Source organism: Phragmites australis, chromosome 2 (assembly GCF_958298935.1).
Source record: "Phragmites australis chromosome 2, lpPhrAust1.1, whole genome shotgun sequence".
NCBI classification, from domain to species: Eukaryota; Viridiplantae; Streptophyta; class Magnoliopsida; order Poales; family Poaceae; genus Phragmites; species Phragmites australis.
In genome coordinates this window covers 3019331-3040295 of record NC_084922.1, presented here as the reverse complement: position 1 = coordinate 3040295, position 20965 = coordinate 3019331, and the positions used below count along the sequence as shown (strand labels likewise).

Genomic DNA, 20965 nt, shown 5'->3' with positions numbered 1-20965 from the left:
GGAGAGTGGGATGAGGAATTAGTAGACAAGATGGAGGTAGATAACAATGAGTTCCATATATTTGTGGACTCAGGTGCAGGAATCCTAGAAGAATGATCGAATTTTGCTTTGAAAAAGTTGACGGTGAACAATGGACACTAATTGGCATGGGAGTATGATTCCATCGTGGTGACCAAAGGCTAGATGCTTCATGGCAAGGTCCATCTGCAGCATGCAGTGAAGAGGTGGTGTTCCTCATAGGCAAGAGAGTTCAAGGTGGTAATATCTAATCCTCGAACATACAACATCAAATGTTTAGCTGAAGGTTGCACTTGGCGAGTTTATGGATTGTTGCTGAGGTGTGGTACAGTATGGTTAGCGTCTGTTGTTGAGCCACATATTTGCAACTTGAGCCGACCTCTGCGCACGTATAGGAACATGAACGCTGATTTTGTTGTAAATGTAATGTACCCAGAGATAGTGAAGAAGACTAGTATATCTCCTTTTGGAGCTATGCATGCTATCAACACTAGATTTAAGTATGGGATTTCATATGACATGGCATGGAGAGCAAAACAGAATGTATTATAGAAGAGGTTTGACACTTATAAGAACTCATACTACAACTTACCTTCACTGCTAGAGGTTATTCAGGGTAGGAACCTAGACACATGTATTGCTATTTATGATTTTGTCAATCAGGATGTAGATTGAGTCCTTCAGTGAGCGTTCTGATCATTCAGCTGTATGATCGAGGCATTCCAACATTACCGGCCAGTAATATATGTGGATGGGACATTCCTCACAGGAAAATATAGAGGCATATACTCATAGCTATCGGGGTAGATGGTGAGAACCAAGTTATGCCTTTGGCTTTTGCATTCATCGAATGTGAATGTACAGATAGTTGATTGTGGTTCTTGTAGTGGGTTAAGAGAGGTGTTGTTGATAACAAACCTAACGTGTGCATACTCCAAGATCGTCATGCAAGCTTGTTGAACACTAACAACATGTTGCAAAGTGGTGTGGGCGAGGTATTGTCGTAGCCAGACTTGCATAGCCATTGGTGTATACGGCATCTTGGAGCAAACTTTTGCAAACAATTCAGGAGCAATATGACGGATCTTTTTAAGAAGTTGTGCAAATAGAACCAAAGAAGGAAGTTTGATGCACTATTGGAAGAGCTGGATAAACTAATTGGAAAGCACATGGACAAAGTTTTGAAGAAGCCGGTTGTACCAAGGGAGGAGGAGCCTGAGGGACTAGAGCCTTTACCACTTGACCGCAAAGTGTGATCAGGAGAAGGAAGGGTGGAAGGAGAGTTAAGTGTTTCTCCGACTGAATCAGACATGAACACTAGAGAAATGGGCACTTATTGTGATGCACTCGAGGACCAATGTTCGTCTGGCCCGAGGAAACCTTTGCACGCCTCCGTTACCTTTTGGGGGGTAATGTACCCAGGGTTTTTTTGGAAAACCATATGGTTCTTTATGGATCCTCTTATGCATTATGCTCGATATCAACTGATGGTTCACGTTATGAAATTATGACAACTAACCTCACTGACGTTTACAATTGGGTAATGAAGGGGAATAGGTCACTGTAGTTAGTGGCAATTGTGGAGGGAGTCACTCGTGGAACGCAGTGTTATCTCCGAGAGCATTACAGTAAGGCCGCGCTATATATGGCCAACCCACAAAGGGTGTATACAGCGGAGATAACGTCTTACATGAAAGAGAAGTGCGGGAAGGGACAGTCACACAGAGTTCATACTATTGGTAACCATCCGCACGTCTTCAAGGTGATGTTGCATGACAAGGGCGAAATGGATATTGGAAGGCAGGAAATTACAATGGAATGCAGGTTGTGGCCAGAGGACAACAAGTGCAAGTGCACTTGCAACAAGCCATCACTATTGCATTTGCCTTGCTCTTATGTGCCAATTTTCTACGTGAAGGGTAGCATAGAGTCTGAGTATTTTGTGTCACCATACTACCACAAGGAAGCCATATAAAGTTGTAGCAAAAATGGCCCTATTAGGCCATGATTGTGGTTTTGGTGATTAATGACAACATAGTCATTGGGACTAACATGTTTGTTAAGAATATATGTTAGTAGGTCTCATGGATGCAATACATCAAGAAGCCAACGCAGTCGGGATAAAGTTTGATTGAATTGGAAAAGTCCCAGGAAGATTTGCCCCACTGGAAGGTTCGGTGCAGAGGAGTTTGCACTCACCGGCGCATTATGTCCAGAGGCAAAGTGAAGGATGATGACTTCACCAGAAGGTCTGGTGCTCTGTGTGTTGAACTCACCGGAGTATTTCTGACAAATAGGAAGAAGGCTGAGGACCTCACCAGATAGTCCAGTAATCTGCATTGGGTAACACTGGAGCATTTCTTGCAGAGAAGAATACAAGTGCAGAAGACTAAAAAAAATCCACCGGATGGTCCGGAGCTTAGTTCGTGCACACCGGATGATAGCACCGGAGCATTTCTTGCAGAGGCGACTGCAAGTGTTGAAGAATGAAGATCAACTCACCATATAGTTCGGTGATCACAGAGATAGTTGCACTGGAGCATTTACAGGGAAAAGAAGAGAATGTTTAACTCACCGGATGGTCCAGTGTGAATAGAATGAGCACCAGATGAATGCACTGAAGTATTTTATATAGAGAGGCTGCAAAGGCTCGGTTGGCACAAGATAACTCACCAGAAGGTCCGGTGATGGATTTGAAGGCACACCAGAGTGTTCGGTGTTCACAGAGGCAGTGAGTGGAGTTCCAACAGGTATTTTCTGAGTTTGTACTCACCAGATGATCAGGTGTTAGTACTACTATTCTTATCGAATCATTCGATGCTAATAGCTTTTCTGAGCCATTGGGAAAACAGCTAGTTTACCGGTTTGAGGCTATAAATACCCCTCCACTCAGTCATTTAAAGGTGTAGTATGTCGCTGGAGTCTAGAGGAAGCTCATATACACTTGAAAATACATCCAAGCCACCAAAGTTCTTAAAGTGATTATCTAAGGCAATTAAGAACAAGATTATAGAGTGTTTAGTGCTTATAGGCCTAGAGTGAGTTGTATCTAGGTAATGCAGCTTGAAGAAGGGATCAAGGACTGATCCTAACTTGTACCGAGTGGTACGTCAGCGCTTTGGTGGCTTGGTGGCTCATCGTGCTTGAGACCTTATCTTGGTGACTAGGTTGCTCAAGAGTCATGATCGAAACAGACTTGGTGACCGGGAGCATATCCTTTGTGGAGCTCCAACATGGATTAGAGGTGGCATTCATGCCATCGATACCACGAGATAAAATTACTTGTGCCGAGTTTATCTCTCTACCTTATTTGCGTTTTCACATTTACATACTTACAATTTATCTTACTAGAGTAGGTTGCAATCCTCTTAAGCGATAGAGTAAACACATTAGATAAACCTAGAACATATTTAGATATAAATTGAGATAGTTTTATCTTGTGAAGTTTTTGGAGCTAATTTGGTTTAGATTTCTAAGTATCCTAATTCACCCCCACCTCTTAAGACGTCACCATTCCTCACAAAAGTACTTGGTGCCGCGAGTTGCTTGGGTGGCAAGCGGTGAAGGACTTCACGAAGCCGTCTGAAAATCGTTCATTTTGGATTCTAGATCCAAATAGCAAGGTTGACACAAAAGGGGCGACTCATGACTTGGTATATTAGGAACTATATGGACGATGCTGAGGGAGCACGTCCCCACAAGGAGTGTCTGGTATGCGGGGGTTCACATGTGAGGGGGCAATGTGAGAAGTATCTAGTAGACACTCTGGCATCACGCGAGAAGGTTAGGCGTGTCCCGGTATGCCAGCCAAAGAAGAAGAATAATCCTTCAATCGAGACTATTATTTGAAGCATGATGTGACTGTTTCCAATTTGTAGTACTAATTAGATGGTGCTTTATGTTTGTAATATTCGTCTGTCTACATGTTGAAGCACTATGAATATTGGCACATTGTTGTATATGTAATATTCGGACAATGTGAATATGTATTGTAATATTTGGGGCATGTTGTATTATGTATTATTTGGAGTTACTGGACAACCTGAGTATGTGATGTTATGTATTATTATTTGTGTTTTATTTCTCTCATGTTCAATTTTTATTTTGCATATTCTGCATTGCATTACTATGTGCTTGTCGTATTCGTTATGTTATGCCGTATAACATTTTTTGTTTGTAGGTAGGGAGCTCATCGACCCTGTGATTGATGCAACGCATTGGACACACTTGGATGGCACGGACTTGTACCCGTGCTTGTGCTTACGTACTCTGGACACCTTCTGGAGGCTTGACCAGCATTGGATCTCGAGGTAATAACTATGTGCATTATATGTTTGCTGTTGTAAATCATTCAATATTTTACTCACATTCTTTATTTTTGTAGGTTGAGGGCAACGAGTATCCTTCCTTTGGCCTGGCTACTCAACCCAACTAGGGACCGAGCCCCCCAGTTTCCCCTTGACAAGACACTACTGACAGCACTGGTCGACCACTGAAGGCCGAAGACGCACACTTTTCACCTGCCCGTAGGTGAGATGACTGTCATACTGCAGGACATCTCTATGCTACTTGGATTGCCTATGGCGAGGACTATTGTGTTCAGGTCGAACGTGCACACCGAGTGGAGGGACGAGATCCTCGCTAGGTTCCACGGAGTCATCCCTGAGGGTCAGCAGCCTAATCAGGTGGCCTTTGACACAGCCCACGGTCCATCAAAGTCCCGGGTCCAATAGAAGTCAGAGGACTGGAGAGTGCGACGACACCTGGAGGCGTACCTACTCTGGTTGTTCAGGTGGGTCCTCTTCACCAGCACACACGCAGACACTATCAATAGGCAGTTCATCTTCTTCGCGCAGTAGATTATGGATGCCCTCCTGGAGCAGGTCCCTCAATTCAGTTGGGGCACTACGGTCCTAGCTCACACGTACCGAGCATTGTACAAGGCCTGCAGCAGGAGGAGTAACTCCGGGTCGATCACATGTTATCCTTTGCTCCTGACCATGTGGTCATATGAGCGCTTCGACATAGGGCGCTCGCACCTGAGCTCTTACGATGCATACAACGAGTCTTTCTACTTCCCCGACGAGTTCAGCCTACACGATGCAGTGGACAGCCCTGTGATGGGTTCCCTCTGGTCCAAACGCGATGTAAGTAATATAAGTCAACACAATTCTTTCAATATTGTTGTTTCATGACGCTTATGTATCTGACACTTCTCTTTTTCACGCAGCTGAGGTGGGCGATGACGATGATACACTCTTTGTACCCTCAATTCGTTGCCGCATTCGACCAGCTGCAGACAAACAGGGTGCGCTAAACACTGTACGACCACGAGACAGACACGATGTGTGCGCCTCTTGGCCTCTCTAACTTGTGCCACATGGACCAGGCTTTCTGGCTTATGTGGCAACGGCTGGTGTTCGACATCATGGTCGAGCCCTATTACCCAGACAGAGTGTTCAGGCAGTTCGGCTATCACCAACACTTTCCGCTGCTACGACGACTGACGGGTAGCACTCACTTGTAAGTATTTGTTGTTACAAGTTCTACACTATTCACGTATGAAGTTCTGTAATTGTAACTTTGTCTTGTAGGATGAGGAGGAAAGGTCACGGCATCGCGTATGATGCAACTTGGAGGGGTAAGTTGTAGGCGTGGGTGGATGACTAGGTAGATGAGGCTGCACACGTCCACATCCCCAGCGGGCCTTACGACCCTAGGACGGAGGACACATACTTGCGCTGGTTCCTCGAGGTGACGCAGGTTAGGTGCTTCCCAGTGCCTTCGGAGCCACCGCAGCATGAGCCGGAGGTCACCAACATGTTTGCTACGTAGCTGGCGGCAGCGTACCACGCAATGGTATGTGACGATGTTTCATTGTACTGACTTTCATTCTTATTATTAAATGTGTTCTCTCAGACATTGCAGGTGAACACATGCAGACATCGGCATGGACCACGGGGAGTCAGACCCACCGTGGGTTGACCAGGGCAAGCTGATGGCCGGTCTAAATCGGCTGGCACAGTGTTGCCTCGACGGGTTTTGATGTGCTTCATGCCTGCGGGTACCGTACGTCGTCGACCCAACCACACAGATGAGATCATCATCACGCGCCTGGGCTACGCCGCCACGCTTCCACATGGAACTAGCCTCGTCATCTCTGCCACCACAGCTATGGTACATGCTGACTCCTGGTTTTCGCTCAGGTGCTTCCGTTTCAGGTTCATCACTACCAATGGTATCACTCGGGATTGTATCTTTCAAGTCAACTATATTGTGATGCATGGCATTAGACATAGTTGTACCATGCAACAATTCCACCCTCCTTCGACGCAGCGTCCGGCTCATCGCACTCCTTGATGGATGCTGGTTCACAGAGCCGGCCGACGAGGAGGGCATGTCGCAGACAGCGGAGGCACCTCCACTGACACAACCATCGTAGGATGACCCTGCCACCCCTGCTGATGTTGCATGGCCTCTGCACCCTCCGTGCGACCCCTTGACGTACTCCATCAACCACGTATGTCACAGAGCAGCAGGCCGACGAAGGGCGCTGGGTGTGACCAAGAAGCACGCCCGTGGCTATGGTGGCGCCCCTTGACCACATCTTTAGACAGTACTTGCACATGTTTATGTTATTTCCATTATTTGTTTGGCATGCCATGTATGATGCTTATGTCGTTACTATGTTATCAGCCATGGTTTTGTTACATGTGTTCTTGTTCCATCCTAAAGCGTAGCATCATGCAAACAAAATACCATGTTACACAACACGACATAGCTTTATGCTACAACATAGAGCTTTATGCATGAAACGACCACACATCTGTCATGAATCAGGCTTTAGACATGAAGTGACTACATGACTCAGCTTTAACCATGAAATAACAACACCTCTGTCCTGACTCGGGCTTTAGAAATGGCCAGGATTTATCAGGCTTTAGACATGAAGTGACCACATGTACTTTACTTTCATCAATGAAATGGTCAGGATTTATCATTCTACCAATATGTATTTTCTAAGCCCAATGCTTTCATATGATTCCCTGACTTTCATGCAGAGACAACAATAACTCCTTCTTGAACTATTGTAGAATAAAATGATCACACCAAGCAACAAATCTCTATCATGCTCAATGCCACAACTTTTCTAGCTTTCACAGGGAATCCTATGCTCCAGCCTCATCCAAGCCCGTGCACTCAATCCATGCACCAGCCCCGAGCCACAATAAATAACCTCACCCTCATATATAGATAGATCACTCCTTCCTCAGCTCTCTCAACTGCAATATCTTCCTCAACTCCACCAAACCCACCCAAGAAATATTAGTGGATTTTCATCCCATAGGGTGTCGAACCGCCGATGCACTTCTGTGACGATCCTTGTAGGTTTCATGAATCCTATGATATCTCCTACACATATGGTCTACACTTCTTCATGTGTGCCAACTACCAGTACGACAAGTCTTTTTTTTTGTTCAGTCTCCTCCACCTATCTGCGACTTCATACAATAGCTTGACATGGAGTAAAATGAGCACCAGAAGTGATGGGTGGACATGGAGATGCAGTTGAGGAGGGAAGCTTACAAACGCCATGAGTACGAGCGGCATCAGGAGGAACTATGGATGAAATGGCATGAGGACGAGCGCATCAAGAACACCACGAAGTAGCGTGTCACGGCTCAAGCACGTGAAGTAGAGAGGTGAACGAAGCGGGAGAGGGTCCATCGCACTAAGAAGGGGGGCGATGCCCTGAAAAAGGGTAAATACCCTAGGTGCACTCAGTATAGAGCATCTATTGTAACCCGGCTTATTTTCATTCCCTAAAACATGTTAGGTACACCAATAGCACGCTATTGGTTAATCTTTAGGCGTACCGTATATGCCAACATTTATTATCATCATTTCTTTATGGTTATGGTCCATTCACTCAGCGACAATAAACCTCATGTCCCATGAAATATTTACTAGCGTATGTAACCTCCATATCGGATACTATGATAATTATGTTTCATAACTATTATTGTTCGAAAATTTAGATTTTGTATCCTCCCAATGCTACTTCACTAAAACATTACTCACACAATTTTACATCAACTAAATAAATAAATATCGACAAAATTCCATCAAATCAATATTAGCAAAAATGAGCTACTATGTGATGCCGTTTGGACAACTTTTTTAACTTCTTTTATAGGATCCACATTGAGTTCTGCCAGTGTCTAATTAAATACATAATATTCTCCTAATTATTAATAAAAATAGCTTAAAGGGAACTTGCACTGGAGGACTGCTCTTTAATAAATACATTATATTCTCCTAATTATTAATAAAAATTAATTAAAAAAGATAGCTGTCGGCAATTAGAGTATCGACAGTCCTGTTGGCATTCTATTTGAGGACAGCCTTGTCGGCTATCCGCCACCGCGACACCCTTGTCGGTGTCTACCCGGATGTCTGTCGATACGTGAAATACCGACAGGCCTTTGGTCCGCATTCCGCATGCTGACAGGCCTCCGGACTCAGTATCACATAGTCTGTCGATATGCGGAATACCGACAGGTTCTTTATTGGTATTTTGAGTACCGATAGGTACCTATTCTAATTTTTAATTTAGCTATTTTTTACAATTTTCTAATAAAATAATATTATTTAAAAAAATCTACAGATGTGTTTATGGGATCACAACCTGCCACTGTTTCTGGTCGTAACTCAGTTGGCTCTAGATATTTATAACTGTTCTCTTCGTCCAGAATAGTAGCCCTATTTTTTTAAAGTTAATTTTACTAATTTTGATTAACATTTAATCAAATTGTGAGAATATTTAGTGTATAAAAATTATAAAACTATATTCATAATTAAAAATGATTTCACACTATATACGTTTTGTAACTATAAATGATGTATTTTATTGTAAAATCTTAGTCAAAATTCAACTTCAAAGACGGAGCTTAAAAAAATATGCATATTATTTCTAAACGAAAAAAGTATAAGTGAATAATTTAGGACCTGTAGACTTGTGGACTTATAATTTATCTTAGTCGTCAATTTCTATTTATCTCTTATATATTTATTTATCTATTAATTTTTTATTTATTTTATAATTTTTTTACCTATTTTTTCAATACGAATCTTAATATAAATAAATAGCTCTGATAAACCATACGTGTGCAGCGACCCGTGAGAATTTCGCCTTGGAATAAGTCATGACGCAGCCGTTTCTTATTAATCTTCATACGGGAGAGACCCCACGCATATGCATCGCGGCCGACGCCGTTTGTGTGGCACTAATCAACGTAACTAGCATTGCAGAAAAAACGGTTGCATATTCGGTTTATACACAACCATATTATTACTGCGTAAAGGCGAGATCAACGAATTATAATTGGCAACGGTGACCAACGAACTACATCGATCCGCCATTAATATCCTGCTTCTCTAGTTCTCTCCTTCCCCACTCTTGAGTCTTGACCAGATCTCACATTATCACATTCACTTGGCATTTCACATTTGGCAGTCAGCCAATCGCAAGAACCTATATACTTACGTACCATCGATATCACTTGGCATTTCACATTTGGCAAACAGAAAATATCATGAACTATTAGCAGTTATTGTAGTCTAGCTTATACGCCATCATCTTTGCCGTATGTAGTCGGTTAGTGCGTACATCCAAGCGCTTAAATATAATTGCTCCAGAGCACGCGCGCTAGCAGCCTAGAACTCCTAATACAGGTTGTTTTGGACGTTGACACCGTCTCTACGCGATAAGGCCAGTACCAATCATATTGTTTCATCACAGCATGCTGTGGATCCCAAAATTCATTAGATATTACGACGTTATACTACTTCACATGAATCTGGCAATACCAAGGTCATATTCATATCACAACAACACACAAGATGTCTTTGTAAACACCGTAATAATGGTCAAATTTACGAATGTTTAAACAGCACAGATTTAGAATTAAAGAAAAAATAAAATTGGATTTGAAGTGAGCTAACCAAGATGGAAAAATTCTGAACCGTGTAACTCCAGCTATAAATAGCCCAGCCCTGCACTTTTGTGGCTCCTGAGCAGATGCAAACGCCCATCGAAGCAAGAGGAGAAGACAACTACGTGCAACACCTCGACAGAGACTAGGGCGCGCGAGTGCAAGAGGTAGCTACCCAGCCATGAAGCCTTCATCATTGTCCAAGCCATTCCTCGCCTTGTTCTGCCTCCTCTGCGGAAGCTCGCCGGCCGGCACCACCGCGGCAGGATGCATGGCAGTGACGAAGCCGAGCTCCCCACCGACGCCGCTGGACAAGCTGCATGGCCGGACCTTGGTGATCGACGTGGAGGCGTGGATCCTGCGGCCGCCGGTGTCCGCCTTCCCGTACTTCATGCTCGTTGCCGTCGAGGCCGGTGGGTTCCTCCGGGGCCTGCTCCTGCTTCTGCTATACCCGCTGTTGTGCCTCCTCGGTGACGGCGCGAGGGCGCGAGCCATGGCCAAGGTGGCGCTCGTCGGGCTGGAGGAGAAGGAGGTGGCCAGGGTCGGCAGGGCGGTGTTGCCCAAGTTCTTCCTGGAAGCCGCAGCGGCCGAGGGCGTGGCGGCGGTGCAGGCGGCGGCGCGGGTGGTGGCGGTGAGCGCGACGTTCCCCAGGGTGATGGTGGACGGGTTCTTGAGGGAATACGTCGGCGTAGACGCCGTCGTGGGGCTTGAGGTGAGGTCCGTCGGCGGGGTCTTCGCCGGGCTGGTGAGCGAGGAGGACGCAACCGAGATGTCGGCAAAGAGGCTCCGAGCCCTGTTAGGCGGTGAGGTGGAGGCGGCGCCGGGAAAGAAGGACAACGGCACCGTGGGGCTCGTCGGAGCGGCGAGCAGCGGTAGGGTGCACTACCTTTTCTCTCCTTACTATTGCAAGGTGAGAGCATACGCTGCTTACTCTCATAATCTTATTAATCCCCGCTACTTTAGTTTGATTATTTGAGCTGTTGTTCGTCAAAAGGAAAACAAAATTAACCTCAATCTTTCCACATATACGGCGTTACAATATGTCATATATACATTACGTTGCTATACACCACTCAGCTAAAAATTTTGAGACTCCCACTGCCTTTCTCATTGTTGGATGAGCTTTAATATTATTCGTGCTCCCTCACCTTCTTATTCTTCGTCTTGAGCGTTGTTTTGGTGAGTATTGTTGGCCGACGGTTCACTAGTTAGGGTTATGGTTCACTTGCGTCAGGCTTTTTGGTGGATAGTGGTTGCTTCGTATTGGATGGTAGAATCGACTCATCAGTGGCGGCAGCGTTGCCAACCATAGGCTCTCGAAGAGGAAGGGTGTCAGGAGGTGCAGAGTGCTGAGGGCAACAACGAGTCCCAAATGGTGAGGTGAAGTGGCCAGAGACTAGGGAAATACAATTTTTCACATACCATCTATCTTGACTGTTTATATTTGTTACTTGATACTTACTTATTTTATGAATTTTTTTACCTACCACTTTTACAAGAATCTTAATATAAATAAATGATCCTCATAAATCATAAGTCCACATGCATGTTGTAGTGGAATTTTTGTCTTGTGTCATGTGGTTGTGGATGAAGTGAATTGAAAGCAGGAGGCAGCGACACGTCAGTGGCAACTGGCAACGCTAGCTCTAGTTGTGGCGAGAGGCAAGGGTGGAGCAGTGTGTGTACGTGGTGGCGGTGTAGGAACGGTTGGGAGTTGGATGCTCTTGTATTTTTTATTAACAGGAGGAATCACAGACATTCTATTTATTTGAACTTAATTATTGAAAAGCTTGAAAGATTTTTAGCTGAGCAACATCGAGCATGCCAAGAAATCGTACACGTAACCGCATTTGTATTTCCAGGTCTTTTCAAGATAGAATGCTTTTCGCTCATGGTTGACAGCAGTACCCAATCGACGTGCAACAAACTGTAGCCACGTCAGTGATCTTCCTTTGACGTTTTTGCCGCGCATAGTTAACTGTCAAAGGCCATTTTTAAGCATATTAGTAAGGTCGGCGGTTGCAGCTGCGTGCTGGTTGACGTACTTGAGGTGTTGGCAGCCTGTGTGCATGCATATGCAGGGGTGGAGCTCCCACTGGAACACCAGGAGCCGTGGCCGAGGTCATAGCCCGTATTCGATCCATATTCGGCCTTAGACATGGTCCAGGTCTTTAAGTCAGGTCTAACTCTGTTCCTATGCATATGCATGCTTGGTTGGCCTAAATAAGCGTCATAGCACCATATGTCAAAATCTATCGATCATTGTGCATCGTCAGTACGCATTGTAAAATAGTGGCACGCCTACTATGTTTTCTGTAGATGATGATCGATTTTGGCCCGACATATATTGATATCATGAACACAACGTTCTTGCGAAAACTATAGGGGTTTGGTTGGTGTGAAAATTGCTTGACTTTGAAATTAAGGTCACTTGACTTGGAAAACATCATAGTGTGACAATGACATCATGTGGCTCCAAGGCCCACTTGTCAGCCTCATACGTGATGGCATTTCCCAGTCAGGCATCTTTCAATAGTACAGGGTAAATTTTTACAGAGTATTTTCTTAAGAATATATAATAGATGTTGCTTGGGTGCTTCATACATATACTCATATATATGTAGAAAAAATACAGGAATTTGGAGACAGTAATTGCCCGACCCTTACGGAGATGCCCTTTTGCCCTTGGAGGATTTTTACACATCCCCAGATATAAATAATATGTTACTTTCTTTTTAAAAAAATGGCCGAAGCTCGAGCAAAACAAGAGAAGAAGCTGGATATATAAGGAGGTTAAACAGCCTCACCACCACCAGTCCGTACGTAGAATGAACCCTACATAATCCCGTTTTCCGCATTTCGAAAGAGCATGTACGGAAGCTAGTGCTACTTAATACTCCACCTGGATAAAGTTAGAGCATGTACAATAGGATGTTTAAGAAGAGGTGCTTATAGAAAAAATTGATTTTTTTAACTGCAGTAGCACATATGCATAAACAGAGGACGAGGTGTTTATTTTAGCACCGCTGCTTATATTAATATTAATAAGATAGTTAACTATATTTAAGTACTTGTAGTCTTTGTTAAGTATTAGAAACTATAATTTTTATATAGGTGTTTAACACTTTTTTTCTTTAAGTATCTAAGTATTGTTCATGCCTTATCTCCTCAAAGACATTCGATAAAATTGAGAAAAATCCACTATACACCATGAAGTACATGTTTTACAGCATGCCACTTGCTGTAGGATTCACATCTAAGTCCTAGGTGCACATATCAATGGCATAGTATATATAGATCCATGAACATACGAGTACAAAAAATTTCCTCACCGAATCAATAAAAAAAATTAATTTTAGACTCATGTCTTTGGAATTTTGGACAAGTGCAGTTAACTAACACCGTTGTGATCCTCACGACGGCACAGCCAGCGCCCTTTGACACTACGTACAACGTGCATGTTCTATCCCTGCAGGAAACTTTCGCTGTGAGCGAGGCTGACACGCGGGGATGGCGACCGCTGCCGCGGGACAAGTACCCAAGGCCCCTCATCTTCCACGACGGCCGCCTCGCCTTCGCGCCGACGCCGCCCGCCGCCCTCGCCATGTACACCTTCCTCCCCTTCGGCATCACGCTCGCCGCCTTCCGCACCATCGCCTTCTCCTTCCTCCCGTACAGCGTCTGCTTCCCCGTGGGCGCGCTCACCGGCATGAACTACCGCCTCGTGACCGGCCACGTGCCGGGCGAGCGCAAAGGCCAGAGCGGCGGCAACCGGCTCTACGTCTGCAACCACCGCACGCTCCTGGACCCGATCATCGTGGCCGCGGCGCTCCAGAAGCCGCTCACCGCGGTGACGTACAGCCTGAGCCCGGTGTCCGAGATGATCTCGCCGATCCGGACGGCGCGGCTGACGCGGGACCGGGAGAAGGACCAGCGCAACATGGTGGCGCTGCTGGCGCGCGGCGACCTGGTGGTGTGCCCCGAGGGGACGACGTGCCGGGAGGAGTACCTGCTCCGGTTCAGCCCTCTCTTCGCCGAGCTCGGCGTCGACGTGAACCCCGTCGCGCTGGACACGCGCGTCAACATGTTCTACGGCACGTCCACGAAGCCGGGGACCAAGTGGATGGACCCGTTGTACTTCCTGATGAATCCGAGGCCAGCGTACCGGGTCGAGTTCTTGCAGCACGCCACGGCCGCGCCCGTGGAGAACGGCGGCCGCAGCGACAGCATCGACGTGGCGAACCAGGTGCAGCGCGAGCTCGGCAAGGCGCTCGGGTTCGAGCTCACCGGACTGAGCAGGAAGGACAAATACATGATGCTCGCCGGTAACGAAGGCGTCGTCCCGGCCGCGCCCAAAACAAGCACTGACGTTGTCTGAGTATCATATATAAATACCCTACTGGTATATATTATGTGTTTTCATGTGAGCGGCCAAAGACCTCTCTCTCATGGTACAATGGTGTATGCAAAATATATTTTTAAAGCCTGTAAGAGTGCATAGCGTTGCAAATTCGAACTTCTTGAGTAGCCATCGCGACAATAACGTAGAAATCAATCCATTTACAAGCTCAACAAAAACGTAGGGGAACACATATCGAACCCATGTAAATAACCCCCTCAATGCCAGTTTTGAGGATGGTTTTGAATTTTGCCACAAAAGATAACTCAGTACTACATTGATGGTTCTCCGACTGGAGGTCTAATCTGTTATCTATAGAATTTGCTGCATTTGAATTTTATTAGTACTCGTGTTCAGTTCAATCCTAGAGAATGTAACGAGGTGGCGCGCATGCGCTTGGGTGTGCGTCCTGCGGAAGCTTGAACCTTTGCTGGTCAGTCTATCAGTTTGTGTTCAGGATCTGATTGCCCAAAATTTAGCAGCACCATCGGGCTAACATAAGTCTTATTCCATCTAAAAAGAAGCACTACAATGATGGCACGCTCTTGCCATTGCTATCTTCTGTGCAATAAGAAAAGACAAATATCACACAGTTATTCAGCTCAGTTCGCATGATTCATGCATTCATCTTTGTCAAAGGGTGGATATTTGTGGGGGAAAACAAATTCTGACTGCATCTTTCCTGCTTAGTTGTTCATCACACGGAAAAATCTCATACTCAAACGAAAACAAGCAAAACTCTATGAATGAATTACACTTCACCTATATGGTTTTACTCCATTCACAATAAAAGTCATAAAAAAGAACAGCTCTAGGCAATGTACCTCGAGAAGCAAAAGCAACATCAGCTATAGTAGAGAGATGCCAAACAAATTAATAGGTCCGTTAGGAGAAGTCCAATCGCATCGAATACATATTTTGGGGCAAACAAACCCCAAACCTGCAAGTTTGATTGATAAAGGCCGTGTCAAATCAAGAGTGACATAAGGACTACAAAGCAGAAATACTTGAAGCTAGGTATATATGCTCGTAAGATGGGAGTGGTAATTACCATCAAGTGACGCCTTTGAATAGTGACACATATGATTGTCAGTGTTGCAGTAATTGATGTTATTAAACCATACATCAAAAGCACCTAATTTTGACAAAGAAATATTAGATGTGATGTGGATCACTGAGCGAAGAACCAGACAATAGGTTTAGATCCACAAGAAAAGCTCCACAATGCATAAATACTCTATTACAGTACAGAGTAAATATTAGGGACCTCCAAAATAATTTTTGTTCAGTTATTCAATATGGTAGTGCCTATGTTATTGGAAGTATATTTGAATCTTGCATAAATATGCATGTAGGTGGAAGTGGAATATGTATTTAGCCACTGAATTTGTATCGTCAAACTACTCCCAGAAAATAAAGATTTTCCTTGATTGCGAGTACCTGTGTTAGACTGTTGATAATGCCATTCTTCACCTTGTTATCCTTGGATGCAGTATTGCACCACACCATGGCAATAAATGGAAGGCTAAGAATTGGCAGGATGTGAGAAACACCAAAGGTGTCAATGGAAAGCAGAAGGCCTTGTCGAATGATATGGAAATGATCAAAACTGTGTAATGAAGCATTATAGCAAACATCAGTACATGCAATGCAAGGAGTAGTTTTTTTTCTTGCAGTCTCGACAGTGTTAATTGGAACACAATCACACTTACCCGATGAAAGCTGCACCATATCGGAGACCATCGAATGTACACCTGAAATGTACTTTTTATATGAGTCCAACCCATCAATATCAGCTTAAATCAGAATCTCCCTCCGATATGCATATTAGCATAGACAATGATAAATTTACTCTCTCATATCAGTCAACATAATCCGTACATAGAGATAATGTGCATTTTAACATTACGTTCATAGAAAGTAAAATCACATGAAAACAGCAAGGAATTTACCAGTGGCCTGTCAGATAAAATAGACAAACTGCAAGAAGGCTCCACTGAATCACCGAAACAGGGTCAGCAACACAGAGTATAGGAATGTCAAGTTTCGACTCTCTCTGATGTTTCTGTTGTAGCTTTGTGATGCACCAAGCTGCAAAAATAGAGGACGGCAACGGAAAAATTGAGTGGTAGTAATTTTTCAAATTGAGAATAGAGTGCAAATTTTTGCACAGTACCTCCTGTCATGCAAATTAATGCCACAAACGGGCCTTGCTTTCCCAACAAGATCAAGATAGTTGGGCTCCAAGAACATAGCATGGCAGCTGATAAATTAGTTATCCTTGTGTTCATCTTCAAATAATCAGTTCGGTCAAACATCCGATAAAGTGCAGAAATAGCTAGTGATAGACCTCCAATAGCATAAACAAAGCGAGGAGCTAAACTTCTTCCAAACTCTTGAATAGTTCCAATATGAGAAAACAAAGTACTTCCTGAAGCCCAATGATATGCTATCAATATGTAACTCAAGATCGTTCCAGACAAAACAAAGTACTTCAAGAACCTCTGACAGATTGCATAGGATATGCACTTTAATATAATGTAAGCCACTAAGGCTAGAGATATGATGGGGAATAGCTCCAAGAGGATGTTGCAGGAACTGACACCAAAAATTCTACAGATAATGCTCACAGGGTGGTCCTTTGAAATTGTTGGCCCGGCCAACTGTTTTGACATCCCAACCTCAATTCCGAACCGTGTGAAAATATTTAGAAGAAGAAAAACAAAAGTCTGTAAACCAATAGATTAAAGGATGTCAGAGGATAGCTACACCAAAGAATTTAAAAGCACAGGAAAACTTGAACAGGAATACTAACTTCTATGCTGAATTTCCCTTTCGTGGTTGAGTACCACGCTCTGGCAATGCAACTCGTGGCCAAAAGAAAGTTTGCAACCCTGCCCTCTGCCACTGTGTAACAAAAAACAATCTCACCAATCAACAGATATACAGAAATTAAAGTGTGACATGTACAGTAAGACTAGTTCATCTGACAAAACTCACATATATAGCTGTTCGATAAGAAACTAGCTGCTCGAATTGCAACCAAACTAAAAGCAAAGAAAAATTTTGGAATGACCCTTGAATGGGCGTGCTCCTGATCTGAGGGTTGGCATATGGTGTTCAGCTTTACAAGCGCACATGCCTGAGTGATAACTGACAGTATCATAAGTAAAAGACCAATGCCCATCAACCATAAATCAAACTCTGTCCAAGCAGAGCGAGCAAGCTTTGCAAAGCTCTGCAAGAAGTTTGTGTATGCATCAATTTGCCACTGCAGAACTGAACTTTTTCCCTCCCTCAATTCTTCTTGACTTCCTGTCTCTGAAGAACAAGTAATCCTCAGAGAAGCTGACCAGTTCGCCTGAGCTTTTGAGTACAGGTCCGCGATATGTTGCAGGTCTTCTGATGGAAATCCAATAACAGAAGTAGCAGAATATTGTTCGATGTATCTCTTTACCTACAAGAGAAGTTCAAGGTCACAGATAAGAAACCACAAAATGATGGAATACCCCAACTAGAAATGCAACTTCACATTACCTGCCAACAGTTTACACAGAGAACTTCAGCGTATCTCCTCATCCATGTTTCTACATCATTCTGCGATATACAAGCATCGGTGCCCATCCTTTGACTATCCCAAGTCCCGGCACTCAGGGCATACAAGTCTGGGTTTACACGTCCAATGCTATTAAGGAACAGGATAATCATTTAGCAACAATTGAATTGAGCTCAACAATCATGGAAGGATGTAGAAATAGTAGCATGTAAAGAGGAAAAGGGGGTCAAACAAGAGGAACAGTAACGGACAACTGAACCGTGGAATCAGCACTAAGTAAAGCTCACACACCTTCCAAAGGGAAAGGGTATACCAAGAAGTGCTGATATAGTTGCTGCAAAATCAAGCTGAAACCAAGAAGAGAAAATAAGCGACAATGATAAAACTGAACATCCACTGATCCACATGAGAGAGTGCAATTGGCCTTGACCTGCTCCATAGTGCCGACGCACACCTCTTTCCCATTCTGGATGGTAATTCATCAACGAAAAGGAAATGAATTGTGCCATTAGTATTCATGATGCTGCAAATACACATAAAAGCAAGCAAGCAAGAAATCTGAACTTACAATTAAATGATCTATTAAGCTTGGCAACTAAATATCAACATACGAAGCTGCTGCCGTTAAATTTCCATACCGTCGAATTAATGATAGTACTAGGAAAGTAGTTAAATACTTAGGGGCGATAGCTCCCTCTTATGCTTCTACAAGGCTGAAAGCATGTGCTGATAATATTTTCCATCCATGCAAATCCTAATTAGAATAGATTGCAATCTACTCAGATCATTGCATTTAGATGCTACTGCCCAATGCACCACTAATGAACTAAATAAAGAAATAGAAGTACCTGTTCTGAGTGCTATTATAATTTTACGTGTCTAAAAAATATATGTTTCAGGTAAAGCAGATTGCTTATAATTATTTATAATATTAGTCCTAGTTAAAAAATACCTAATAAACAGGTACAAAGTAGGCACCTACACAAAAATCCTTTGTATTGGCATAAATCAAAACAACACTCAATTTAACATGAAGGCGCAAATGAGATTGATGAATATACCAGATCTACCCTGCATGAACTTTCACCAAGAACAGATAAGACTGCATCTGGTGGGGTCTTTGGACTCCATGCAAATAGCGATGTTTCAACCTACATTCGACACTGGATTAGTTGTGATAGTTGCGTATTTAGCAGCAAAACATAAATCAGATCACCTCTTCTGCAGTTCCCCCTCCATGGTCACCATTTAGGGTTTGACCATGATCGCCCATTACTAAAAGTAAAGTATTCTCATGGGGGCCACCAAGTTTGGATAGACTTCTCAACGTGGCAATAACACCCTATATAAGAAAATAAGAATGAGCTGTACGACATTCAGAAGCTAGGAAAATGAATGTGAAGAGCATAGATAAGGTAATGCTAAATGCCTCCTACTGGCTGTAAGAAAATTAGCACAAAATCATATATTTATGCATGAAACAACTGACCTCCAGGATCTGATTGTATTGCTCCAACTTCTGGATCATTGGGTTTGAGTCAACACCAAAAATATGCCCTGCATGGTCCTAAAGAAAGTTGATCTCACATGTTTCTAGTTCAAAAGAGAAAAGAATGAAAATGGTCAGGTAATGAATAATAACTTACCACACCAAGAAAATGTGCAATAAGAACATCCCAATCATTTTTATGCAAAGATGGAAGCAAGTGCTCAATTACACCATTATCTACCTGATACAATCATGATTAACAATTCCATGAAAATTAAAAGGAAGCCAAAAAACACAGCTCATCAAAGAGGAAGGACAACAATTTGGTAGTGACGAGATGACATACTGTGTCAAGATCTTTAACATTAAAAGAAGGGTACGGGAATGACTTGTTGAAGTGTTCAGGGTACAACTGTATCCATGTATCGTCCCCCATCATGACTACTCTCTTTCCATTTTTAACCAACTGATTGATCACAACAAAGCAAACAAAACAACACCATCACGGCTAGCAGTCCAGCATGAGATGTAAACTGATTAATTAAACCAAGACTATACTAAATTGAATGTGGGGTGAGATGAACCTGATACATTATATTATCTTCCACAATTGCAGGAGCACCAAAGCTATTGCCGACATCAATAAAGGTAGGGAGACCACCCGTGGTGAGAGCCTGAGCGTTGAATTTTGCAACGAGTTAAAGTAGACCACACAAAGTTACAAACATTCCGGATCACATCGCATTGCATATGAGATAACAATTTTTTCAGGAGAAGCTCTATATAATGCTACCACTACGAATGTAACGGTCACCTTAAGGCGCTGAAGACTAGTGGTTGGTGGATCAGCGAGTGCTTTGAAGATCCTTGCAGAGGTCTTTTCATCGGCAGCCAGCTGCTGCAAGACCTGAAGCTTGTCCATCCACGGCTGCTTCTCTGCAGCAAATCTCACGAGTCAGCTAATCACTAGTAATTATTACCAGCTTGCAACATCATAAATTTTCTGCTCAGAGGTACCCACCTTGAAAGAAGGTACTCGGGGCCACGAAATCGAACCTGCAAGACAACAAATTGCTCAGCTGCATCAGCCAGAAACAGCACCCGGGCCGTGGAGGAGGGACTGATCCGAGAGGGAGCAGAGGCGCGGCGCACCTGAGCGCGTCGAGGACGACGACGACGAGGCGGTCGACCGCAGGTGGGGGCCAGGAGGCGCACCCGGGGGAGACGTCCTGCGGGCGGTCGTCGCGGCGGCTGTGGAGGTCGAGCTCGGTACGGGTGAGGAGAAAGCCGCGGGTGAAGAAGTAGACAGCCAGAGAGTGGACGGCGAGTATCGCGACGAACAGCAGCGGCCACCAGCTGCGGCGGTGGCGGTGGCTCGCCGGCGCCGCCATCGGACTCCGGTTTCGATCTGGCGGGAGGCAGGGCGTTAGGGACGGTGCGGCGATGGATGGTGGCCGAAGGGGCCTCAGCTTGTTAAGACTCGGCCCTGTTTCTCCACACGTCTTGGC

The 20965-nt window shown here is 44.2% G+C and overlaps 1 protein-coding gene and 1 pseudogene across 4 annotated transcripts; one reads left to right on the top strand and one right to left on the bottom strand.

The window, feature by feature from the left end:
• Nucleotides 1-10077: 10077 nt before the first annotated feature.
• LOC133894226 (probable glycerol-3-phosphate acyltransferase 3) lies at nt 10078-14499 on the top strand (annotated as a pseudogene).
• Nucleotides 14500-14546: 47 nt separating this feature from the next.
• Nucleotides 14547-20925, bottom strand: LOC133894180 (GPI ethanolamine phosphate transferase 3). 4 transcript variants are annotated; one of them, XM_062334843.1, is made up of 21 exons: nt 20610-20925; nt 20479-20513; nt 20272-20393; nt 20042-20131; nt 19804-19923; nt 19615-19698; nt 19458-19535; nt 19185-19310; nt 19030-19119; nt 18399-18434; nt 18260-18315; nt 17950-18097; nt 17413-17869; nt 17228-17319; nt 16589-17141; nt 16365-16503; nt 16125-16166; nt 15853-16021; nt 15464-15547; nt 15237-15352; nt 14547-14973 (listed from the first exon to the last, which is right to left on the bottom strand). In XM_062334843.1, the coding sequence occupies exons 1-20, from the start codon at nt 20846-20848 to the stop codon at nt 15257-15259; spliced, it is 2856 nt and encodes a 951-aa protein (XP_062190827.1). In that variant the 5' UTR covers nt 20849-20925; the 3' UTR covers nt 14547-14973; nt 15237-15256. The 4 variants fall into 4 exon arrangements, with proteins under 4 accessions (XP_062190827.1, XP_062190828.1, XP_062190826.1 ...); XM_062334844.1 differs by having other exon boundaries at nt 14547-14970; XM_062334842.1 differs by lacking the exon at nt 14547-14973 and having other exon boundaries at nt 15006-15352.
• Between the last annotated feature and the right edge of the window lie 40 nt (nt 20926-20965).

What these genes read in the sequence shown, in the direction of transcription:
- LOC133894180 (XM_062334843.1), bottom strand. Translation starts at nt 20,848, where the DNA reads ATGGCGGCGCCGGCGAGCCACCGCCACCGCCGCAGCTGGTGGCCGCTG. An exon ending in ATACCCTTTCCCTTTGGAAG is followed by an intron (nt 18,098 to 18,259) that starts GTGTGTGAGCTT and finishes GTTCCTTAATAG; the next exon opens with CATTGGACGTGTAAACCCAG. An exon ending in TTCAAAGGCGTCACTTGATG is followed by an intron (nt 15,353 to 15,463) that starts GTAATTACCACT and finishes TCAAACTTGCAG; the next exon opens with GTTTGGGGTTTGTTTGCCCC.